The sequence below is a fragment of the Chenopodium album genome, chromosome 25 (assembly GCF_948465745.1).
Source record: "Chenopodium album chromosome 25, dcCheAlbu1.1, whole genome shotgun sequence".
Lineage (NCBI taxonomy): Eukaryota > Viridiplantae > Streptophyta > Magnoliopsida > Caryophyllales > Amaranthaceae > Chenopodium > Chenopodium album.
In genome coordinates this window covers 12265539-12292595 of record NC_137858.1, presented here as the reverse complement: position 1 = coordinate 12292595, position 27057 = coordinate 12265539, and the positions used below count along the sequence as shown (strand labels likewise).

The window sequence follows — 27057 nt, the reverse complement described above, 5'->3', positions numbered from 1 at the left end:
ATGTTAGAATTTGAAATGACATTTTATTAGGATTAAAATTTCAATCATTTAACTTATGTCTTCTAAATCTTGAAATTGGGACAAATTCAATTCCTAAATTCCAAGTATATCCAAATAAGATAATTAGGTTCCCAAACAAATCATTATTAGATATTCCGTAATATGTTAATGAATTATCTAACACCCTAGAACACTCGTTAGCAAGATCCTAATAATATTACTACGGAGTAGACATTAGTAACATCAAGTAATGCTCAATTGATTCCCAAAACAACCCATACTTTTACAGAAATACAAGAATATTTTAAAGCTTCTAATTAGCTATAATCCTACTTATATTAGTAATCATAATTTCACAACTGTTGTTGAAAATCACCGACAACAATTCCAATATCAAAATCTCAAACTACCAAACTATAAACACTAAAATAGTCAACAGTTACTCAACACCAACAACATAGGAGGTTGTCTACCGTTTTCTTACCACTTTAAACTCCATCTTTCCTTCTTCATTACACCAACTCTTTAATCCACTCAATACTACTACCAACAAAGTGGTTGCCATTTTAACAGGAAACATTGAAATTGTAAGATCTCTACTTTTTTCTAATCTCACACTTACTCAATTCTTTCAATCAAATTCATTTTCTTCTGATTTATTTACCAATTTTATTTCAAATTTCTGATCTTTTTAATGGATTATGAAGTTGTGTTTCTGGGTTCACTCACATTGATTTATTTACTTGCTTTATTGTACTGGGTATTCCTTAAAGATTTGATTAATGGTCTTAATTTGAGTTCTTTTGGTCAATTTAAGAAATTTTACACTAGGGTTTCTAGTTTTGGGGATTTAAATTTAGTGGGTAATAATGGTAAAAACTCAGGTATAAGATCTGTTAATGGGGTTTTAGCAACTGGGTGTTTGTTGATTTTCTTTCTAATTTTAGGTTTTGCATATTGGTTACTTTCTAGTGATTTGCAGCCTAATTCATTGGATCAGGGTTTTAGTATTCCTGGTCCTAATGATGCAAAAGGGCAATGTAATTTGTTTGATGGGAAATGGGTTCCTGATGATAGTTATCCTTTGTACAATGCATCTGATTGCCCGTTTGCCGAGGCCGGTTTTAATTGCTTGGCAAATGGGAGAAGAGATAGTGATTATATGAAATGGAGGTGGAAGCCTAAGAATTGTGATCTTCCTAGGTTTGATGTGCAAGCTATATTGAATTATCTTCGAGGGAAGCGGGTCGTGTTTGTGGGTGATTCATTGACTAGAACTCAATGGGAGTCTTTTATTTGTATGCTTATGTCTGGGGTAGAGGATAAACGGTTTGTGTATGAAGTTAATCAGAATTCGATTTCGAAGAAAATTAGGTTTTTGAATGTGAGGTTTGATTCTTATGACTTCACGGTGGAGTTTTACCGGTCTGTTTTCCTGTCCTGGCTTACTACTCCACCGAAACGTGCACCCAAGAGAGTTAAGTGGACTATTAGACTTGACAAGATGGATAATGCTAATGAAGAATGGATTGATTCTGATGTCCTGATATTCAATACCGGGCATTGGTGGACAAAGACTAAGCTTTTTGAAACGTAAGTTCCTGATATCTTATTATATGCTTTGATTTAAAGGAATTATGGAACTTTGACTTACTAAACTTTACAGATCTTATTCATTTGGTTCTCTTTCTCACTAAATTTGTGTAGTATGATCCGGTTTTTATGTTCTTATCTTTGCACATTCAGTTTCATACAACTCATGATCCCATTATACCTTAGTGAATGGTGAAAACATGGTGAAATTCTGTAATTTTGAGTCAGAGTATTCTATAAGGCACATCAGTAATGATGAACCTGTTGCAGTGATGTGATACCAATGACTTGTAATGTATAGTTAGTACAGAGGCTATATATACAGTCTTTTTAATTGTATGATGACAGTACCATCTTGTATATGCTATAGGGAGATGCACAAATATTTAGTTGTATAATATTCCATTAAATTTTAGGTTCACATCAACTGTCATCTACCAATTGTCATGAGCAAGGTTTTTTACCCATCAAAATCCATCTTGGACCTATAGTTGGTGTCTCTTCTACAATTGTGGGTTTGACACCTTGTTACTTCCATCTTAGGCCTTGCTTGGATTGAGGGTAATGAATCAAGGGAGTAATAAAAGTCAAATTAGAAAATATAAGTGATTTGAGGTGATGTTACAGGAGACAAGGTGTTTACAAGTGAAATAAGGTAGTTGTGACATGATGAAAAGAGAAAGATTGAGGAATTATTACGTTCAAAATGAGAGTAGTAGCTACCCACCCTCCCCCTAGGATAACTATTAAACCCCCCAAAATGAGGGTAATAATTCCCTTTTTCTTCACCTCTCACCACACCATCACTATGTAATCCCCCCTACAATTACACCATTGCTATCTCATCCTTTCTTATATCTACTTCCATTTTCTTTAGTTTGACTTTTATTACCCTAGTATCACAATATTATCAATCCAAGCAAGCCCTTATTGGAAATAAACTTGTGTTTGCTTTTTTTTGCTTGGGTTTTTATTACCCTGCTGAGCAAGGCAAACCGAGTTAAATTTTATTCGCTGTATTCTAATCTCAATGGAATACAGTAACTAGTCTAATAAGCTAACCTTTTTCTGCTGTCAAAATTTATCTTTCTGCCAGATCTTACTGAACTACACTCGACAGGCCTTTACCAGAATTCATGCTGAAATATGCTATCACTCCTTTAACAACTTTTAACCTTACATATATATATATATTTTTACCTGGTCACTCATTTTATCTAGATCTGTCGCTGAAAACCACTCCCTCCTTATGCTAGCCACCAGCCCCCGGCTTCGGTGGGGGCATCAGGGAGGTGGTGAGTGGTGAAAGATACGATTAAATAATTTAAAATTTTATGACGATGTCACTAGACATAAATTTTCTCGAACACAAAGAAGACCTTGTAAGACTACACTTTAAGGATTAGGCCAGGTGGGGGAACTTATCAAGTATTAATAGACTTCAGGGACAGCGTGATATCTTGAATTAATCAGTTTCTCAGAAATAACGAATACACAGATTGTAAATGACACGACTTTATCAATGCAAATGATATAGGTTAGTTGTAGATTTCCTTAATGATAGGGCTTGCTTCCTGTTACAGTAATAATGCATGAGCTAATGCTGTATCTCTATTCTGTATAATTAGATGTCCAAGTGCTATCTGCGAGGAGTTACTTTTCAGTATCTTGTTTTCCCAGTTATCATTTTTATCTTTCTAATGTTTGGTGGAAGGGGGAATTCCTTGAATTACAGCTATAATATGAAAAACACCTGTAATTTTATTTCAATTACTCCAATCATTTTAGGAATTATTGGTATTAGTTATTTCAAGCTTCCTCCATCTTGTAATTTGGTAATTGGTTGTTTTGTATGTAACTGCTTCTAACTTGTTTATTCAGACAGGGGTACCTATTTTCAGGTTGGTAAATCTCTGAAACTGGGAATGCCAGTAAGTAAAGCTCTGACAAAGGCTCTTGAAACCTGGGCATCATGGGTTGAGTCGAAGATCAATCATAATAGGACCCATGTATTCTTTCGTACTTTTGAAGCTTCTCACTGGAGGTGAGTTTTGTTTCAGGCTTCAGGATATACATTTTGTAAATTGTCTTTCAGTTTGATTATGGTTTGATTTAAATTTGGAATTTGCTTTGAGAAGTTTTGAGTGATCTTCTCCTAGACATGATCATGATCCTACTATACATTAAAAGTTCATACATTTCCTTACAGTTCCCACCCCCCTCCTTCCTTTTCCCCTTTTAACTATTCTGGAGTCTGGAATTCTGGATACTTTCTGTATTTCAAACTCATTAATGCCAGTATGTGCTGTAACACCAATGTCATTTTCCAAAAGATTTAATGCTTATTCAAAATGAAATAGATGACAAATGAGACTTCTAATTGGGGACGGAGAGAGTAGCATAGTCTTCATATTTTGGTTATGCCTATATAGAAACATAATTGTTGGTTTGGAAGAATGTGTAAGGCCGTATATTGGTGGTGTTAAGAGCATTCTTTACCTGTAGGCTGTAGCTGTAGCCCTGTAAGCAGAATAAATCATTAATTCTATACTTCTTTTGTTAAAAGTTTTTATGCTTCAGTCTATTTGTTTTAATCTTCTCTTAGCCTGCTCATCAATTTATACGTTTAAATCAACATTTCTTGGGATTCCGTATTTCTGGTATTAACGCTGCTGATCACTACAGTGGTCGAAATCGTAATGCATGCAAGGTGACTCGAAGACCGATGCTGACAACTAAGGGTAGGGACAAAAGCCCTATTTCAGATATGATATTGAGGGTTATCAAGAGTATGTCAGCACCTGTTACACCTCTGCATGTCACTCCCATGGGAGCCTATCGCAGTGATGCACATGTGGGTAGATGGAGTGACAACCCATCAGTACCAGATTGTAGTCACTGGTGCCTGCCTGGGTTGCCAGATATGTGGAATGAAATCGTTTTTTCGTACCTTCTGCACAAAGATCAAATCGCCCAACAGCAAACTGCAAAGTAAAGGTAATTTCTGAATTTTTTTTCCCTTTGTTATTTCATGTTCAGGAACCAGTAATTTAGGTTGAACATCGCAATCATCTGAAGTATTCCTTGCTGAAATTCACTTTTGAATGGAATTCAACCAATAACCTTTAGCAACACTTCTTTTCATACTTATGTACACAACTAAATAGCAAAGTGCCTCACATACTTCTTAGTTCATAGTCTTCATCCTGTTTAATGGTGGGAGATTATTTGCAACTTTAATGCACTCTGTCCATTTAGAATTAATAGTTGTCTGAAACCTCCATGATTAAGTATACATGATGATACCTCAAACTTATTACTCCGTATAATTGTTTTCTTTACCATAGACTGTCCACTAATTATGTGTATAATTAAACTTTGGAAATCTGTGCGTAGATATAATATAATTCTATTTAGAAATATAACCACCTTTACTGTACGTTCTATTATAGTGCTGTGGTCTCCATAACTTCATCTTCTAAATACTGTCAACTTAAAGGTTAAAGGTCCTTATTATCTGCCACTTTTATATTCCATTGCATATCTTATTTATCCATTTTAAATGATTAATTGATTTCCTTCCTTTAGTTTAGCATACTACACTAACTACAGAGTATTTTAATTGCTATGGGTTTGCTTCTAACGACATCTGACATAATTAAAAATTCATGTTAATTAGGGAGACATGTTAATTAGGGAGACATAAAATCTGTCGAAACCAGAATATAGTGTGAATCCTAGAACTGCTGATATTATGGAGCAAAGGAAGTAATATCATAATATGTGTATAAAAATTCCAGACACAGGGCATGTATCTATACTTCAAGATGCTATATTGGAGAACTTCACCTGTATTGGCTATAAAAATTTTGTTGATGAATTAAGAGTCTTTGGCATGCAAGAAGATTGCGTAAGGGCTGTTTAATGACCTTTCCCTTGATTCTGAACAAAAGTTGTTTAACGATCAGTTCATACATGTTTTCCTTTTTCGTGTTAGTAAAGGGTTCCAGTAATAACTATTAATCAACTATACTTAGCCTGAATTGTAGCTTCTGTTCCTAGTGACTCCAGACACTGATAACTGACAAGGATAATCATCTTATGACGATCAACCCTGTATATTTTGAATAGATTACTTTCATGTCTCAACCATACAAGAGATCGAGGTTCCTTGCTATGGTAAATTTTACATTGTAGTAGATTTTGTAGATTTTCCTGCTTGAGTTGAAAAACGGTTTCTGTATCTGGAAATTAATCACTTGCAGTGCTCGTATTAGTGAACAATTTGTTGATTGCATAAATTCCTTTTGTCCTGCAGTATTGTATTTCAAGTTATGAGACAAAGAGGCGCAACCACGCAAGTGAAGATTAGTATACATGTATCGACGTGTTAAAAAGTTGGAACTTTGACCTGTAAAGTTCGTTCAGTCATCAACAGTTGATGTCATTGGACATCAGGCATCTGAACTGATAGATAGAATCATAGATGCTAGGAGGCAATCATCCTCTGCAGATTGTTGTATGTATTCTTGCTGTATCTGCTGTATGTTTGTAAATTCTCAGTGGATATTCTTGAAAATTCGTTCATTTGTCCATATCGACTGGTTATATACCTAAGAAATCAATATTTTTTGTACACATTATCGAATTGTAGTTGATCATTTTTGCCCAGGAGAGGCTTTTTTCGCAAGAGCCATATATATATACGGTTGCTGTCTGCTGAAATTTTAGACTATAGATCTTGTTGCACACCTGTTCTGTTTTTCTTTCCTGTCATAAAATCGAAGATATTTTTTGAATGACCAATTGATTTCTTTATTCATATTATTGGTTTGGTGGGAAGAAAAAAGGCAGAAATGGAGGAAAGAAAGCCTGTGTAGTGTTGTAAAATACAATCTTCATATCTTAACTGAAGTGTTAAGCTAAAAGATACTTAGAAGCATGCATATAAACATGAAGCTATAAATACTCCCTTCAACCTTGTCATTTATCATCAAACTCAAAAACTCAATTCAATCTAATCAAATAAACAAAGCCCAGTTCAAACCCTCGAAAATGGCTTCTACTTCGCCAACTGCTGTCAACAACCCCTTCCCACGCCCAACACCACCCTCTCCAGACTACCACCCGACAGTTATAGTCGTAGTTTTCATCTCATTCGGCTGTATCCTCTTATTCGGAGCTGCTCTGTTATGCATTTGGTGGTTCATCAAGAAGCACCATGAGCGTAAGCACTGTCATGAGAGGAAAAACATTCATGAAAGGAAAGACGTTGATGTGGACGAGCATTTGAGAGTTCAGGAAATGATTGTGCGTGGACCTCACGGCCCAAAGAAGGTGTTGGTGCAGGTGGATGACGATGTACGTGTGCACAAGGATACTCACAAGGAGGAGATTGATATGGTTGGTAAGGCCTTGTATGGAGAGCGCCGAGAGGGTAGCGCTGGTGCTAGTGGCTCTAGCCAAAACCTAACCCTTCCTGAGCGCCAAGTTTGATGTATGCCATTGATAGACTCTTATTCTTCTATACTATTGTTATAATAAATTGTTGATATGAACCGCTATATACTATGTCAAGAACAAGAGCGGTAAAATATAATATTAATGTTTACTTGATTTAATTCACTGTATAATGTAATTATATTATTCAATTTTATAACAATCTTTAACGAGTTTATAAAAGTGAAATTGAACACATAACAAGGATAATGAAAACATACTTGTGAATATAACAGTTGATAATACACATAATCAAATAGAAAATATATACAAAATATTCTCCTTGTAAGTTTAGAAGAACGTCTTCAATTATGCAAAGAACATGCTATTAGCATAGCGTAAGGGGACTTACGACGAAAGGAGACTCCGAATAATCAACCCATCTCACGGCAGTAGCAGCAACAGCAGATTCTTTAGATCCCATAAAAACAAGAGCATGACCATTCTTGCTATACTTATTAATCCTAGTCTTAACATCTTTCACCTCTCCAAACAACTCAAACATAACCCTAATTTGAAACTCACTAAACTCCCCAAATTCAATCTTGTTCCAAGTAACCCTCAAGATCTTACCCTTAACCTTCCAAGCCTCTTGAAAAACCCTAATATTTTCTTGATCATTCATCCTCTCCAACAACTTCTCATACACTAATCTTTCCTCTTCTTCCACCTTCTTCATCGCCTCGTTTTCCCTCCTCTCATTCTCACCCCTTTCGCGCTCAACCCTCTTCCTCAACTCTCTTTTATTCCTCTCATTCTCCTCCCATTTGCGCATCATCTTCATCTGCCTTGCCTTTTCCTTCCTCACATTCTTTATCCATTCGCGTGCCATCTCCATCCTCCGTTCCATTTCCTTCCTCACATTCATCTCCCTTTCGCGTGCCATCTTCTCCGTTTCTTCCTTTCCCTTCCTAAAATTCATCTCCCATTCGCGCTTCATCCTCTCCTTCCATCCTTTCTCCTTCCCTGTCCTTACTTTTCCCTGCCTTCATCGTAACCACACCACATCAAACCTCTTCCTGGCTTCCTTATTCAGTAACACCTCGTACGAAGACTGAAGCTGCTGAAAAGCCGCAGTCATAGAACTAACAGTATCACTGTCATCTGCAATACCATCTCTTTTCCTCTTCTTAGAGATTTTATCAGGATGTAACTCAAGTGCCTTCTTTCGATAAGCCTTCTTGATCTCGGCTTCGGTTAGCTTCGTACAGTCGAGTGATTCTACAGAAGACAGACCAAGTATCTCATAATGATCCATCGATCTTATTCTGTGACTCTAACTTCCTTCCTAGCTGAAATTGATGATGGTCAATTTATGGATATAACTATAATGAGTTTATATTTTAGGAAATATTTCTAGGATAGTATTTATTTATTTTTTTTTTTTATGTAAAGTTTTTATTTACATTTACAATTAGGAAGATGTGCATGTTTACTAATATGTGACGAAGTAGATTGTATAATTTTTATAACAAAAATAAATAGATAAATAATAAAAATAAATATCATAGATTGCCTTGAGTTCCACGGAATTGTTATCATAGATTTTTTTTTTTTTTGCTTTTTTTTTTAAAATTTTTTTTTTTGACATCTTAAATTTCTCGTAGTCAATAAGATTTTGTGGTAGATAAGAAGTACAAGAGCACACAATTGTGAAATTTAAGATTTGAAACAAGCGAGTATTATATTCAAGAGGAAGCTAAAGTTTTAGTGCATATTAAAAAGCTAAAACATACATTAACTAAGCTATGATAAAGTAAGATTAACAGACTAATAAGAGATAAGAGCAACTAATCTATGTTGAATAATGACAATGTTAATATGATCGCAAAGAGTTCGTAGCAATAACAACTTAACAAGCAGCATAGCATAATCTTTTCAACCTTCCCAAATCGTCAAAACAAATCAGTGACTAGCTCTTCAGTATAATCTCAAAGAACAACTTTGTCCCAACTTACCTTGAGAATCTTGGACTTATCCAAATAAGCCAAAGATTTTATTACATCAGCATGTATAACAGTACTTTTCTTCAGAATCAGTCTGAAATCTTCCTGCAGAAGTCGAGTCTTTTCTCGATTCCATTTCTTCATTATCATCCTCTCATCACGGTCCCTCCTTTCGCGTTCCCTCCTTTCTGGCTCCATCCAATACAAATCCGAATCCCTCTTTAATTTATGCGCTCCAACCAATCCCGAACCAAATCCCAAGCCCAATCCGGACTCTGTCTGGCTCTGTCAGTCTCTCTGTTGTACCACTCTCTGCTGTTACTCTCAGTCCTCAGATTTCCTTTTCCTCACGACTGTAACCAAACATGATCATATATCTCCCTAGCCTGTTTATCCATCAGTAACACGTACGTCAACTGCAGCTGCTGGAATGCTGCAGTCTTAGCAGCAATATCATTAGCCTGAACATTACTGTTGCTGCAACAGAATTTCTTTTTCTTTTCCTCATGATTGTGTCAGAATGTAACTCAAGAGCTTTTTTACGGTAAGCTGTCTTGATCTCGGCTTGGGTTCATTGTGTGCAGTCAAATTCGACAGATGTCAGACCAAGTACCCCATAATGATCAATAGAATAATCCATCTTCAGTTAGAATTATTCAAACTTTGGTATTATGGTTAATTCTTTGCTAATATCTAAATTTGTGATTAAAAGATTGTATGTATGTATATATACATATATATATAGATAGCCAGATACTAATGTTGTAATAAATTGTTGATATGAACTGCTATATACTGTCAAGAACAAGACCTGTAAAATGTTATATTAATGTTTAGACTTGTATAATTTAATTCCTAATGTTGATTATGTTATTCTTTTTTTATATCAATCTTTATTGAGTTTAAAAAATTGAATTTGAAATCATAACAAGGAGAATGAAAAAATACTTGTAAATATAACAGTTGACAATATACATAATCAAATAGAAAATATACACAAAATATTCTCCTCGTAAGTTTAGAAGATCATCTTCAATTATGCAAAGAACATGCTTAACACAGTGTAAGGGGCCTAACGACGAAAGGAGACTCTGGATGATTAACCCATCTGGCGACAGTAGCAGCAACAGCAGATTGTTTAGATCCCATTATAATAAGAGCACGTCCATTCTTACCAAGATTCTTATTAATATTAACTACTTTCACCTCTCCAAAAACCTCAAACATATCCCTAATTTGAACCTTACTAAACTCCCCAAATTCAATCTTGTTCCAAGTAACCCTCAAAATCCTAGCCTTAACCCTCCAAACCTCTTCAAAAACCCGAAAATTTTCTTCATCATCAATCCTTTTCAACAACTTCTCATACACTAATCTTTCCTCTTCTTGTACCTTCTTCATTGCCTCCTCTTCCTTCCTCTCATTCTCCTCCCTTTCGCGCTCAACCTTCATCCTCATCTCTTTCTTTACCCTCTCACTCTCCTCCCATTCGCGCTCCATCTTCCTCTGCCTTTCCTTTTCCTTCCTCACATTCATCTCCCACTCGCGTGCCTTCTTCCTAATCCGTTCCATTTCCTTCCTCATATTCATCATCCTTTCGCGTGCCATCCTCATCTGCTCCCTCAAACTCATCTCCCTTTCGCGCTCCTTCCTTGCCATCCCTTCTTGCATCTTCCCTGTACTTACTTTTTCCTGCCTTCGTCGTAACCATACCACATCAAACCTCCTCCTGGCTTCCTTATCCATTTAGACCTCGTACGAAGACTGAAGCTGCTGAAAAGACGCAGTCATAGAACTAACAGTATCACTATCATCTGCAATACCATCTCTTTTCCTCTTCTTAGAGATTTTATCAGGATGTAATTCAAGAGCTTTCTTCCGATAAGCCGCCTTGATCTCGGCTTCGGTTAGCTTCGTACAGTCGAGTGATTCTACAGAAGACAGACCAAGTATCTCATAATGATCCATCTTCTTCTATGACTCTAACTTTCTTCCTAGATTAAATTGTCAGGGCAATTTATAGGAATAACTTCAATGAGTTAATATTTCAGGAAATAATTTTAGGGTATAGTTTTATTTATGTTAAGTCCTTATTTACAATTAGGAAATATTGTGCAAAACTACGAGAAGGATAAGAGAGTTCATAGTGAAATTGAGGATTTATAGATTCTGTAATCTGTAAAACAAAAATAAATAATAATAAAATAAAAATAAAATCATAGGTTGCCTTGAGTTCCACGGAATTGTTTTCCTAATTTACATCAACAAATTTTATCCTAATAGAAGAAGATATTTAAAATTCTGAATCTACAGAGTATCAGATATTTTTTATTTTGTTTATTTTTATATTTTTTTTGTTAATAAAATGATGCAACATTTTAGTAAGTTAAGCTAATGTCCCATCAAAAAAAAAAAAATGTAACAAAATTAAATTAGTATGGGTATGATGGTTAAATAATATCATCGTATTTCCTCAAAAAAAAAAAAAAAAAAAAAAACCATATATCATTTCAATATTATTGTGATGTTTAAATAATTTCATCATATAACATGTCAAAATTAAATTAGTATGGGTATGTGTAGTATTATTATCTTTTTTTTTTTCATCTATATGCCTTTATTTGTGCATTTGTATATTTGACTGTATCAAAAGTGGAGTATTTATTTGTTTTCTTGATTTAAATTTCAATAGGACAAAAATAAAAACTGAAATACTCAATTTACACCATGCATTTTCTACTCTTCATTTCCTAACTCATAATTTCTTTAATTTTCATCCTTAAAAATCAATCTTTCAATTTGATGGATAATCTACAAGAATATTGATGGTTCATATTGACCATTTTTAATACTACGTAGTACTCCCTCCGTCCCTTAATTACGTGCCTATTTCTATCATTTATTACTCACATAATAGAGAGTTAGTCACGTAGTTAAGGGATGGAGGGAGTACGTTTTGTTAACTGTTACAAAAGTCAAACAGTAAAAGTGTCTTGGCTGTTATAATTAGAAAATCATGATGATGCCACTACATCAAATTGAAATATTTTATATTATATATATACACTCGGGTGTATCGTGCAGTCGTGCACCCAACTAATCGGAGTTGAAAAGAAAAAAAGAGATTGTTTTTTATAAGTAATTAAAATTACAAAGAGAAAGAGAAAAAAGAATTCCTAAAAAAAAAAAAAAAAGAGAGAGAGAGAGAGAAATAAGACTAGAAAATAAATTGTGCAAATTATATTGAAAAAGGAAATCAAGAAAATCGATAAACAAATTAAAGTGAATTAGTGAGTGTTTTTTTTTTTCATCGTAACCAACAAGATTTGGTGGTATATAGAAGGGCACATAATGGTGGAATTAAAGATTTGAAACAAGCGAGTATTATTTTCAATAGGAAGCTTAAGTATTATAATGTTACATATTAACAAGCTAAAAGATAAACATTTACTAAGCTGAAACAAGAGAACAACTAATCTATGTTAAATTATTAACAAAGACAATGTTAAGATGATCGCAAAGAGTTGGTAACAATAACAACTTAACAAGCAGCATAGTATAACGCCATTACGTAACATATTCCTTTTAGAGTATATATGCACGAATTTGCTAGCTAACTAAACAACAAATAAAGAATTCATCAATTGTGGTGGAATAATTAACAAATAACCAATTGAGAGTAATTAATGGACCACGAGTCCCTAATAATAATTCAACTCTCAAATATACATGTATATGATATAATTAAATCGATTAAATCATACTAATATAAGGAAAAAAGAAGTAAAAAGAGATCAGAAAATTACTTGCCATCATCCCATACGCATTTTAGAATTGTATCTTTGACACAAATTAATGTGTTATTCGATGAACCACATAGCCCGTTGTATTGTGTAACATTAACATCAAATCAAAAAGAAATTAAATTAGAAGAGGTAATTAAGATATTATCAATTTGAAACTATATTAGAAAAAATCAAAGAAACTTAGAACTACACCTGTTTCAATTCATCAAAACATGCCTCAACATCTGCATCCAATCATCAACCATCCAATGACAAAACCACCTTTGGATTTCTTAAGAAACTTACTAAAGAACAAACCAAGTGCACATGAAAACCCAAAGTTTAGAACAATACAAAATTTTCAAGAAAACAAGATTACCAATTCAATTAGGGTAACATTGCAAGAGGCCATACCATGAAAGCAGGAAGCTGATCATCCCAATTGGCCGCAGTAGCAGCAACAACAGATTCCATTGACACCATAACAACAAGCGCAAGCCCTAAATTCTTCGATGCAGTTGAACTCAACGCGTTGTTCTTGTTAGTCATAACCTTTTCAATCCTCCCAAATCGTCGAAACAAATCAGTGATCTGCTCTTCAGTATAATCCCCAAGAACATCTTTGCTCCAACTTACCTTGAGAATCTTGGATTTATCCCAATACGCCAAAGATTTTATCACATCAGCATCTATGACAGCAGTTTTCTTCAGAATCAGTCTGAAATCTTCCTGCAGAATTCGAGTCTTCTCTCGATTCCAATTCTTCGATATTTTCCTCTGATCACGGTCCCTGATTTCGCGGTCCCTCCTTTCTGGGTCCATCCAATTCAAATCTTGATCCCTCTTTAAGCGCTCCAACCATTCCCGAACCAAATCTGAATCCAAGTCCCAATCCGGACTCTGTCTGTCTCTGTCGGTCTCCCAGTCAGTCTGTCTGCTCTTACTCTCAGTCCTCAGATTTCCTTCTCCTCGCGACTGTAACCAAAATAGATCAAATATCTCCCTAGCTCGTCTGTCCATCAGTAACGCGTATGACGACTGCAGCTGCTGGAATGCAGCAGTCCTAGCAGCAATATCATCATTAGCTTGAACGTTATTATTGCTGCAATCAGAATTTCTTTTTCTTTTCCTCATGATTGTATCAGGATGTAATTCAAGAGCTTTTTTTCGATAAGCTGTCTTGATCTCTGCTTGGGTTAATTTCGTGCAGTCGAATTTGACAGATGACAGACCAAGAACACTATAATGATCAATATTATGATCCATCTTCATCAGTTAGAATTATTCAAACTTTGGTATTATGATTAACGCTTTGCTAATATTTAGATCTGTGATCCATAGATTGTAGGTATGTATATATAGAGAATATAGCCAAATTGTAGAGATATCCAAGGATTTTACCTTGGCTAAGACTTCTAAAGGCGGCAGATTTTTTAATTTTTTTTAAGAAAGTTTTTTATTTCCTTATGTAAATTCCGTTATTTATTTATTTAAAAATAATAAAATATTATAATTTATCAGATAATTACAAATAAAATGTGTAGTTTGATCAATTTTTAAAGAATTATCTTGATCCTAACACGGTTGTTCAGGGTTACTTCATAAAAGAAAATAAAAAAAAAAAAAAAAAAAGCGCTAATCGACTAAAGTACTCCTAAATAAGTTACCCTTAACTGACTAAGGGCCTGTTCACATTTACTTAATTTCAGTTCAGTTCAGTTCAACTCTAATCAGTTCAGTTCAGCTCCAATCAGTTCAGTTAAGTTCAGCTCCTAATTTCCCCCCCTCATAAAATATTCAATTCAGCTCCAATCAGTTCAGTTCAGTTCAGCTCCAATCAGTTCAGTTCAGTTCAGCTCAGTAAATATGAACAGGCCCTAAGTGACATTTGAATAAGTATCCCCGACCCACAAATTCTTAAATGAAGTTGGTTCACACTAATTTATTGTGCACCACAAATATTTGAGAAATTAGGGTTGTTTTATTAATAAAAAAAAAAGTCACTATAGTAAAAATAAGGTTACTATGTTGAAATAAAAGTCATTTTTGGTAATATAAGGCTATAAGAGGTTCATTTTTTTAATGAAATATTTTATATATTGGTCAATATGAATAATAAAGGTCACTATGTCAAAATTAGGATCATAACGTCGTATTAAAGTTCATAATAAGAGAAACTACTTATTAAAAATATGTTGTAATTGAATACTCCCTCCGTCCCTAAATTACATTCCTCTTTCTAGCATTTATTCCTCATATAATAGAGAGAAAGAGGAATGTAATTTAAGGACGGAGGGAGTACCTAATTTATGAAATATGTTGTAATTTACTATGAAATATAAAGTTTGACCAAAATTCTCCAGCGTTGACTTGGTCACATGACCATCACGTGACACTTAATGACTCCTTTCTTTCCCAAATTTTTTCCCAAAACCCCAGTTTAACCCAGAACCCCCAATTTCCCCACAAGTACTCATTCGACAAAACCAATGTTCATCTCCTCTCTCTCCTCATTACGATACTTCAACCACACTAATTTGACAAAAATTGCAGAAGCTATGAACATCAATGGCGAATTGCATGCATTGGGCATTAAAACTTTATCATCAAATGACATGATTTGGTAAGTTTGGACTTTCAATCATCAATTTTTGGAATAAAAATTATCAATTGAAAAAAGTTTTCAATCAAAAGCTATTACAGAAACATAGATAAAATAAATAAATAAAATGAAATAAAATAAAATAAAAAAAACCCATCTAAATTAGAATATAGAAAAGGAAATATGCCTCAAAGATTGGAGAATTGAGATAAGAAGTACAATTAGGGATTTTGGGGGTTAAAAGGGCTGAATTCGACAATGGGTTTCTTGATTTGCTCTGTTTTTGGCCTATTGTTGGGCGGCAATGGTGGTCTTGTGGCCGTTGGGATGGTCAGTGTTGATAGTTGTGGTGCGGGTGGTGAGTAGTAGCGTTTGGTGGCAATATTTAGTGATGGGGCTGCTACAATGGAGGTGCGATTATTACGGGTGTGATGGACTTGCACTTGGCTTTGGATTTTGGAAGAAGACGACACCTGCAATTCCCAATTTTCGTTATAAAAAAACCCTAATTTCATGGGAACGAATTTTGGGGGTTCTGGGAAAAAAATGGTGAAATTATGGGTTAGTGGGAATTGGGAAAAATTGGGGGAAAATTTGGGAAAGAAAGAGTCATTTAGGGTCACGTGAGCATCACGTGACAAAGTCAACGTTGGAGAATTTTGGTCAAACTTCAAATTCCGGCAATAGATAATAAATTACAACATTTTTCAAACATTAGGTAGTCAATTACAATATTTTTTTTTAATAGGTAGTTTCTCACAAATTCTAGAGTATAATAAGTAGTTTAATAGGTATTTTTCCGACAGAAATTTCGTCATAATTTTCCGATGGATGTATATTTAGTCATTATTCTACGACGGACTTTTTCGGCCGGAAATTCTCTTCCAACACATAAATTCCGTCGGAAAAGTAAGGTCATCCTTTCCTACCATAGCTTTTCCGACGACTGTTTCCGACGGAAAATAGGGAGTTTTCGAGGGAAAATTTTCGTTGGAAAACGGTCTTTTTCTAGTAGCTAGTGAAAACTCCGGATTGCACATCTAGAGTAATGACAATCAGGGGTTGAGATACATGGGGTATTAATTAGCCGTGCACTTTTTTAGAGGTCGTCTGATCTACGTGTCTCTTGTTTCAAATACTTTTTAAAAAAACTATAAGTAATTAGATGAGATCTCATACTAGCTATGGTCATGGAGTCGCGCTCGTGGTCGTTGGAAGTTTATTGATGTTTCCGAAATGAGGCATGATTTTTTTTTTCTTTTATTGATGTTCCAAATGGAGTATGGGAGGATAACCTTGTCTACTGCTTAATCCGATGAATAAAATGATATGACTTATCTATTGTTAACTAGTGAGGTCTTAGTAATGTAAACAGTTGAGTCATGTATTCGAGTCTATAATTAACTTGTTTTTTGATGATTGATTATTAGTAGCATGTTAGGAATTTCTTATTATTTTTCTTCGTAGCTTGTATGTATTCAGCGTTGCTGATTGCATGCTTTTGTGTGTCTTTATTTGATCATGGCTTTCGCCTTTCAATAACCCTATTATGATCCAATTTCTACATACACTTGTACTATTGGGGAGCAGATTAATCACAGGTGTTTGCATAAAGTGGGATTTGCATCAAGTGATAAGTAATTGAGTGGAGAGTTGGTTCTTCTTATGATTTATTTCTCTCATAAACACTAAGGGGGCGTTTGGTTCAAGAAATATAGTATGAGGTATAGGTTTAGAATGACTAAAACCCATACCATATGTTTGGTTGTCAAAAATATGAATTTCAAATCCATACCTCAAACCCATGAGGTATGGGGTTTAGAAACCTTGGGGGGGAGGTGGGTTTGGCTCATTCCATTCCCTTAGGTATCAAATAAAAGGAGAGAATAGTGAGATATTCCATTCCAGAATTAAACCAAACACATGGTATTAAGTATCAAGTTCCAACCCGATACCACCTTAACCCCATTCCTGATTCCAACCCCATACCACTCTGTGAACCAAACGCCCCCTAAACTTTCTCAAACTCTGCTTTGATTTATATATTATTTTGTTAATTGGGTCTTGAATAAGGGCAACTTGTAAAATTAAATTTGGTTTTCAATTATTGGTTTGAAACTTTAATTTAATTGAACTAGTTTTCCGCTGCTAATTTCTGATATAGCCTTAATGTTTGAACACGTGGCGGTAGCACGTCAGTATTTCTTTTGGATTTTTTTTTTCAGGGTACTTACATGTTTAAAGAGAGAATTATTGGGGTGTTACATTTCCTCTATAAAATAGAGTCCCCTGTTTTATAATTAACTCTCATTTTAATTCAGTATTTTTTTTACTTTTAGTGGCCTATCCAATGCCCCTTGGGTGTTTGTTAGCTTTTGCCTTTAAACTTTTACGCTTTTCACAATTAGTTAACCAATCTTTAAGTTAACATTGATTTTTTTTTATATATATATATATATAAACTACTAAAACATAATTAAGAAAAGATTAAAATAGTACTTGCCCAGTTTCAAAATAAAAGGAGTGATTTCCCAAAATAATGTAATAACATAAACTAATTCATTCTATACATTGATTTTAAAAACTATTTCCACAACCACGTAGGCTCTGTTTTAAGGTTTGGTATTGCAAGTATAAAACTGCTAACATTTTTGGCGGTTTTAACTAATTTAAAACCTCTAATGATATTAGCGGTTCTTTATGTAAAACCTTTAATGGTATATAGATACTCTAATACCATTAGCGATTCTATATAAATAACCACTAACACCATTAGCAGTTCAATATTAAAGAATCTTTATTGTAGGAGTTTATAGATACTACGCAGCGGAAATAACATGAATCATATTCAATCAAGTACCTAAACCAAGGACCATTGCATAACACATAAAGAACACATAATTGTACCTTTGAAGCGTGATTTCACGTGCGATCGAGAAAAAACAAGGGGAGATAAAGAACCTCAAGTGTGATTCCTCTACTTGGTTCACGGGCACAGATTAAGACCTCCACTAATGCTTGTTAGCTGTAATTGAACCCTTCAATTGACCTTCTACGGAGAGGAGAGACATACTAACCAAAAACCACCACGAACCAGCACACACGCCTCCAAGGGGTGGCTAGCCGTGAGTCCAAAGGGGGGAGGAGTGAGAGCCGTGAGTTTGAGAGAGGATTAGGGTTTTGGGATTGGTTGCCTTAATGTCAAAATACACTGTGTGTGTATTATGACTTTTTGCATGCAACCCTTGGCATGGATCTTATTTATAGATCTCATCTCTAAATAAGAGCTTATGTCAAAAGCCCTATTACCTAATTCAAATCTATCTATGCTAGCCCAGTTCAATTCATGATTAGTTAATTGCTCATGAGACCCATTAATGGGTCTCTTACTTGCTTAACACAATACCTTTGTGTGTGACCTCATAGGATCCATTCTAGAGGGCTTTGGACTATTTGACTAGTCCAAAGATCATCTCTCATAGTTTAGCAACAGATGATGACGCCCCAAGAGAATAAATTTATTATCTCTATAATATTGATCCTTGATATATCTAGTAATTGCACTTATCGAAGACATAACTCCTTCAGTTATACCATTAGCTATTCTATATAATTTGGTTTTATCACTAGTGATATTATATAATCAAGCAGAATTGAAAGTTAAAGTGAACGAGGTAGTTTCAACTTAGAACCACTAATGTTATTAGCTATATGTAGAACTTCTAACGGTATTAGGGGTTTTCTAAACTTAGAAACCGATTCTACGTGGAAGGTATTATTGAAAATAATTTTTAAGACGGCTTATATAAGGAATTAATTTGTATTTTAGCATTATTTAGGGAAATCACTCAAATAAAAGGGTTTGTAACTTCGGACTGAGAAAGTAATCAAATGTATATATGGACTTTAACAGTGCAAAATTAAAAGCACAAAGACTATATACTACAGTTATATCATTGTCGTGAAGGAATTTTCTGAAAAAAAAAAAGAATGATACTTCTGTTCTCTTCACCTTAAAAAAAATATTAAGTAAAAATAATTTTAGTTCAAGAAAAATATATAGTTTCAATTCAATAAAAATAAGTTCAGTTCGGTAAAAATAATTTGAGTTCAGGAAAAATCAGTAACTTCAAAAAAGAAATATAACATGGAATCATTAATTTCAGTTCAGCAAAATTATTTTCAGATTAGTAAAAATAATTTAAGTTCAACAAAAATAAATTCAATTCAGTAAAAATAATTTCACATCAGCAAAAATAAGGTGAAGAGAACGGGGGCCTAAATGAATGCCCACCCAAAAAATCAATGAAATTATTAGGGAAATGCTTTTAGACTGATTCAAACCCAACTCATAACACAACCACATAGTTTTCAATCATCCTTAATAACCAGTTAACCACCATTGAGACAACACGCAATTGTGTGAAAAAGCCAACACGCAATCGAAATCCAAGATTACCCCAGAAACATGTATATCTAGTTGATTATCGATTGAAATGACTAAGATCAGGGGATGAGAGTGTGATATTATTTAATTTATCAAGTATGTAAAAATAATAATGACTTTAATTGGGTATTCCCAGATTTAAGTATTCACCCATATATCCAGATTTAAGAACACAACTTTTTATTTAATTAATAGGAAAGCAACAAGTTTAAAAAAAAAAAAACGATCCATATGATAAACGAACCATGAAATCAGCACAGTACATGATCTACTGAAACAAACTAAGTAATCACCCATATATCCAGATTTAAGAACACAACTTTTTATATAATTAACAGGAACACAACATTTAAAAAAAAAAAAAAAAAGGGACACAACAGATATATGACAAGGGGAATAAGTTTCTTTTTCTGGGCAATTCATCAGATCGATAACATATCTTCAAACAACGAAGAAAAGAGCAACAAAAACAAAAAGAAATGACAATAACAACGATGGAACGACATAAATTCATGAAGAAAAACAAGACAACTTATATCAGATAAATTGGGCCAGTACATGGTTTATAGTCGATTAGATCGATCCCCTGCAAGAGCCGTTGAACTAAATCTGTTTTAACGCCCAGATGACGGTAAAGAGAGCGAGAATGGCGAGGGCGAAAAGCATGGAAACAGCTGCAACATACCCAGATAAGATAGCGAGCTTAGGCTTCTTGCGCATAAGATTCACTCCAATAATTGATCCACATAAGGCGACCATGTCAGCTATTACCAAGGCATGAAACATTGATTCAGAGATTTTGAAGATAGACAATTTAGGGACTCTGATGCCGTTCTTCTTATCATATGGGAATAAAGGCATGACAAAAGCGAACGACCCAGCTAGAGCCAATATTATTAGAAGCCATCTCTGGAGCGTTAACTGCGTTTCCGTGTCGGAGCTAAGTGTAGATTTGTGCTCATTAGGAGCAAATTTGGATGACTGACAGTTGATGTTGGTTGATCCAACTGAGTTGCTTAGAGCAACGTCGTACATGAATAAACAAGATTGTTTATTGCAATTTTCCATTTCTGCACTTGGATCATGCAGTAGCGCATACCAGGGAAACTTCTCATCCTGGAATTCAACTTCCACCGATCTACTAGCTAACATATAGCCGGTACTGAAGACCGAGTTATACTTGTAATCAATATATTCTTTAAAGTTAGACGCGATGGATTCAGAGATATTATCTACCATTGTTATGAGGAACAAGTGATGGAGATGCAAACCAGGGTTTCTTTTCTTTTGTATTTAGGTTTACCATTAAATTCCTTATGCTAACGTGTTTTTGACGAACAAATTCCGATATAAGTGGTGGGCCCGAATCTTCTGTACTAAATTGAAATCCGTAACAAAACAACCTTTATTATCTTTTTTTACCAAACGCGACATTAGGTCCACTTTCATTGATTACACCTATGAACACCTTCTAATCTCCTATATAATAACTTAATTATAATTATATAAAGCGTACCACGCGGTTAACTTTATTTATGCAGTGTCTTAGCTTAATTTGCTATTGTCATTATGCACTAACGTTGAGCGCAACGCTTTTCATACTGCCTCCGTTTTATATTGATTATTGGTATTTTTTTAATAGATTATTGGTACTATTATTTATAAGATATAAAAAAATAATAATTGGGGCTCGTGCTGCAGCTCATATCTTCACTAGGGTAGGATTTGCTATAGCTAGAGGAGTGGGGGCCCAGATTGTATCTCGGCTTCCCACTAATTTATTGTAGGTTGTATGACTTTTGTTTTTGATAATAATAATAATAATAATTATTATTATAATTCCTTTTTTGTAATTAATATAAAATGGAAATAGTAAATTATTATACATCATAGTAATTCGTGTCCTATATATTTGAATGTTTGTGGTCTCTAAATCACGTATTCAAAGGTACGAGTATATATTTAAATATATTTTTATTTTTATACACATTAAAAATAAATTATAATAATTTATATTAATGAAAGCATATCATATAGCTAATATATAAAACTAAACTTTTAGTAAGGTCACGAGACAACGATACTTAACGTCTTAATTATTAGCCAAGTGTTGCGCCACGTAAGGGATTAATAAGCTATAGCACGTCACCTATAATGTTGGATAAGCCAATTCAAGATAAGAAATTTATTTTAGAGTTTATTTATGATAGGACTTTTTAATATTCCATATATATATAATAGATAAATGAAGAAAAATGTTATACATAGGCCTTAGGGCTATATATAAACATTAAAAACACACTAGAAAACTGTGTAAAATTAGGAAATCATGAAAATATAAGCACTAATTACACTGATTTACGCGTGTTTTTTTTTCATGAATTCCTAATTTTATACCATTTTCAAAAGTGTATTAAATGTTTGTCTACAATAGAGATTCGACCTTAACAAATAAATAAGATATTGAATCAAATAGAATTTTCCTTCATAAAAACTACGCTCCTTGATTAGATCTTGCACTGCGGAACATCTCCCGTTTATATCGCTGAAAATTACAGCCTTGTTGAAGAGACAATCTAACAATCCTTTGTAGCTGTGAGGATGTTTTCCTTCTGATTCATATGTTCGTGTTCGAAAACTTGATAACTTTTTCACCAACGAAATAATTTCACGACAATCCATTAGATCTGCTACCATGGATTCAAAACAATGAAATTTCTCCCTCGAAAAGAGTAGATAAACCTTGTCTTTCGAAGGAAGTCGAAAAACCCTTGTCTTTCGAAGGAGATCGGAAACCCTTTCTTTCGAGGGAAAAAAGTTCCTCCCAAAAGGAGGAAGCATTATTATAAATCTAAAAAAAAAACAATAAAGAAACAAGGATAGGGGCTTTCCACCGATTAAGATCGATGGAAGCCCCTTCAAAATTCAACAATGGAGGCTAGGGTTTTGGAGAGAGAAAAGAGGAGAGAGAGGAGCGAGAATTTTTACTAGTCTTCCTTAGGGATATATATAAAATTACCCATGAATGAATATAAGATAGATTTTTTAGGATAAAAAATTTATTTTACGGTTTTATTTATGACAGGAACTTTTTTTTTTTGTTTTTTGTTGAAAAGGAATTCTAATATTCCATATGTATAAAAATAGATTATACATATAAAAAAATTGTATACTTTATACTCCGTATATGTTATTAGGATGATATTGATATAAAAAAGTGTTCACATTTGATATTTGGGACAAAAACGTATTCAATAACCCGATAATTGTCCGAGCATAAAAATAGTATATAATAAGATGATTTTTTTTCAACAAGATTGTACCTAATATGTTACTCCCTCTAACTCTTAATTAGATTCCTATTTTCTTCATTAATTACTCACATAATTAAGAGAAGTAAGAATCTAATTAAGGTATAGAGGAAATATCGTTTATCACTTATAGATCATATTAACCCTAATTTATGATTAAATTTTTAAAAATTTAATCCATTTATTTGCAATAGGGTAAAAAAATAGGAAAAAGAGGGATTGGAGCATTCAATTCAATGTATCCAAATTTCTCACTTTGAGCAGGCAAATGGAGTGCATTGCATAAAATAAAATATTATACATAGTACGTCCACTGACGTTGAGTATATCATTGTCTTTCAAAAAAGAAAAAATTAAAAATTATATCCTCGACATGTAATTGTGTACTTTCATATTAATTTCTAAAAAAAGGTAGAAAGTGCACGTTGGAATTTCGACAAAGTTTACGCGTTTTGTAGTCTGTATTTCTTTCAAAAGTTGGTTTTTTTTTTTTTTTTTTTTTTGATCCAATCTTTCAAAAGTTGGTGATTAGAAGTATTTTATAGAACTTGGAAGGAATTACTGGATCTTGTGGAGTAGTTATATAGTGGTGAAAGTTTATAATGATCGATTAAAATATGATTATTATAATGGAGAAATTGTTATATATACTTGGGTGTACGCTACACTTAAGAGTGTTTGTTGGTTTAATTGATGATAATATGAGCAATAATCGTCGAAATGAGCAAAAAGTACCCTTGGGTTCACCATGCATCCGGGTGTTTAAAACAATTTCTAATTATAATATGTTAATGATTACACATTCTGTGATTAAATCATTTTCTTCATGTAATAAAGTATATTTTTTCAATTATTTTGGTAAGAAAAATGAGGTAAAATAGAGTAACGTAAGAAAAGAGGAGGAAGTATGTTTCGTTACCATCTTTGTTATAAAATATACAGAAGTATCTTGATATGATTTAATAATATTGTCCGGCTAACGTTCTTCAAAAAAAATATAGAAGTATAAATAAAATGTAGAAAAAAACTTTGTCTTTTCATTTCTAAATATATTCCTAGTTGAGGTAAAAATAAAAAAAAATAAAAAAAATAAAACATCTAGTGATGAGAAAATTTTCATGATGGTAATTGGTAAAGATAATTCAAATATTTACCCTAAAAAAAAAAAAAAAAAAGCCCTCTCTTCACAAAGGTTTGTGTAATTACTATATCAGTAAATACGTGGATGCTCAAAAAGGCGGGAGCTGAGTGAAACCCATTTTCAGCAATAAGAAAAACAGAATCTTTTTCTCATGACCTATTTTGACGATCAGCACACACTGTAAAAAAGAAGAAACGAGTTCAAGTGAGAGGAGGGAGAAATGGAGTTTGGTGATGAGAATCAGGACGCCTTCCTGCAGACGAGTTCCCCTGAAATGGAACTCACTATTTCGATTGATGATAATCAGGTGGGTTCTGATCCTGATCAGGAGGACATGGAAGTCGTCGAGCTGAGGAGGAAGAAGAAACGAGAACGTATGAGAGTGAGAAAGGAAGAGGAAATGAAAATAGATTTGGAAGATCAGATGGCCGTGATCGGTGATTATCAGGCCGATTCTGGTAATGAGGTGGACAAGAAGATCACCGAACTATTGGAGAAGGTTAAGCAGAAGTTTGAACCATTAAATATTAAACTTACTCATCTGGAGAAGATTGTTTCAGATTTGGTAAATGCTGATGAACATCAAGCAACAGGTACATAATTAACTATCCTCCTCAATTCTTTTCATTATAGGAATGACTCATAAGTGAGTGTTGTAGTTGTTTTTAAGGATATTTTGGAAACAACCACTTAGTTTCCCAAACCCTCTGCTCCGTCCTATATAACGTCATTGTGAGACTCACTCACGACTATCCTATTTTCATCAGTCTCTTAATTCAAATCTAAATTATGCAAATAGAACCCAAAATTAAGTACCTAATATATGAAATTGCGGATAATTCTTTGATGGTGTATGTTCTTCATTTAGGGGTTTAAAATAAAGTTGGGGGTTTGTTATTTAGAAATCGATAAATTTTAAAAAATTCCGACTAATTTGTATCAACTTAATATATTGTGTCTTCAATTTGTACCAAAATTGATTTATTGTTTGAAATTATGCTTAGTAATTGTTACTTAGAATTAGGGTTTATGATAATTTGACTCTTACCTCAAAGAAAAAATACCACATGCCGTCAAAAGAACCATTAAATCTGACAGTTTACAAAATTCTTCGATTACTAAGCTAAAAAACGTGTTCTTTAAATGTTTTGGAGATCATTTTGTTCTGTGGATTCGATTTGAGATTAGAATTGACAAAAAAAATCATCGCAAATGCCTTGTTTTGTGTATGTCACGTAAATTGGGGTTTTTTTGTAGGCAAAACGAGGAATTTGTGATAAAATTGTCAATTCTAATCTCAAAACTGTTCCAAATGTTCAAAATGAGCCTAAAACCATTAAAGAACATTCTTTGGCACGCAAATTGAAGAATTTTTCATATTCCTTTTGATTAGATGGTAAATTTGTGATAAACCCTAAAGGACAAACAACAAATTATAATTTATACATGTTTAGTGACTTGGTTATCTTTGTGTGAGCTTGAATTATGATGAATTAACCATCAAATTCTTTTCTGAAAAAAAAGGTGTTATTTCCAAAAAATCATTTTTTTTTTTATATATCCTTATATTTGGAGAGTGATAAAAATAGTAAGTCACATATTGTTTGGTTGTTGTAGTAAACGTCCACTGCGCAAAGATCTTATTGAAGTTTAACATTGCAATATTTGTTGCGTTTGCGGCAAAACACAATGTGAACCTTCACATTATGAAGAAAGATGACACTGAACTTATGGTCCTGCTATCTGTAACTGCGGCTGTAAATGGGTGTGTGTCATGTTTGATCAGCATGAGGAATCAAGAGAAGATTGCAATGGCCTCGAGCCAGAGGGTTAAAGAGAGGTATGCACTAGTTTCCACCATCTCTGGGAAGATAGGCTTCGCCTCTACAGCAGTGGGACTTATTAGTCCCTTATGTCTCTATGTCCCCGGCGAATTCACTTGGATTCCAATCCTTATTGTCATTGCAACTATTTGCCTATTGTTTTATTAAGGTCGGAGCTGGAGCCGGAGCCGGAGCCGGAGCAAGATCCTAAATTACTGTTTATGAATGATCGATCAGGACATAATATTATGTTCGGCCTGGCACTATGTATCTTGCATGCATTTCAATTTAATTTCTACTTTTTTGCACCAAAAGAACATACATATCCTTCCTGACTTCAATTCGAAACTTTTACTATGTTAAAAATTACTCTGTTATTTTGCCGTTTTGCTTAACTTATGATCTGAATCTCTTATTTTGATGTATTTTTTCTCTTCGAATCTGTTGAGATCTCTTACCTTTTTTTTTTTTTTTTTTTTTGAAACACTGGATTATACGGAATTCTTTTATCTCTATCTTTTGGTTGATTGAGCTAGCCCCAGTTAATCTTTATAATTGACGAAATTCGTCAATCTAATGGCCTTATTGTACTACTGAAGAGCAGTTTCCATGCTACCTCATGAGTAAAGAAACCGCTAATTTGACGACTGTTTGTCATTACTTCACCAGCACCACCATTAAAATTCCCTCCATTGAAAAGCTTCCTGATTCTTCCTCCATTAAAGCTTCCCCAACCTCGACCACCATTGAAGCTTCCCGACCTTAACCACCATTAAAGCTTCCCCGACCTCGACCACCATTGAAGCTTCCCCAATCTTCACCCACCATCCCCGATTTCAGTCGAAAACCCTATGAATGAAAGAGGAAATTAAAGGCATGGTCAACCCTGAAGGGTAAGGGTGACTATGTC

The 27057-nt window shown here is 33.9% G+C and overlaps 2 protein-coding genes and 1 pseudogene across 2 annotated transcripts; 2 read left to right on the top strand and 1 right to left on the bottom strand.

Moving 5' to 3' along the window:
* The first annotated feature begins 364 nt into the window (after positions 1 to 364).
* On the top strand, positions 365 to 6295 carry LOC145614373 (protein trichome berefringence-like 7). Its single transcript, XM_081669424.1, has 4 exons — positions 365 to 1593; positions 3479 to 3637; positions 4279 to 4590; positions 5912 to 6295. The coding sequence occupies exons 1-3, from the start codon at positions 695 to 697 to the stop codon at positions 4586 to 4588; spliced, it is 1368 nt and encodes a 455-aa protein (XP_081525550.1). The 5' UTR covers positions 365 to 694; the 3' UTR covers positions 4589 to 4590; positions 5912 to 6295.
* A 309-nt stretch (positions 6296 to 6604) lies between these two features.
* On the top strand, positions 6605 to 7255 carry LOC145615524 (protein TRACHEARY ELEMENT DIFFERENTIATION-RELATED 6 pseudogene; annotated as a pseudogene).
* A 5955-nt stretch (positions 7256 to 13210) lies between these two features.
* Positions 13211 to 14089, bottom strand: LOC145613698 (uncharacterized). Its single transcript, XM_081668776.1, has one exon. The coding sequence runs from the start codon at positions 14087 to 14089 to the stop codon at positions 13211 to 13213; it is 879 nt and encodes a 292-aa protein (XP_081524902.1).
* Between the last annotated feature and the right edge of the window lie 12968 nt (positions 14090 to 27057).

Bases quoted from the DNA above. Each gene is read 5' to 3' on its own strand.
- LOC145614373 (XM_081669424.1), top strand. From the start codon at position 695: ATGGATTATGAAGTTGTGTTTCTGGGTTCACTCACATTGATTTATTTA. The intron at 1,594-3,478 runs GTAAGTTCCTGA...TTATTCAGACAG, and splicing joins AAGACTAAGCTTTTTGAAAC to GGGTACCTATTTTCAGGTTG. The intron at 3,638-4,278 runs GTGAGTTTTGTT...TGATCACTACAG, and splicing joins TTTGAAGCTTCTCACTGGAG to TGGTCGAAATCGTAATGCAT.
- LOC145613698 (XM_081668776.1), bottom strand. From the start codon at position 14,089: ATGGATCATAATATTGATCATTATAGTGTTCTTGGTCTGTCATCTGTC.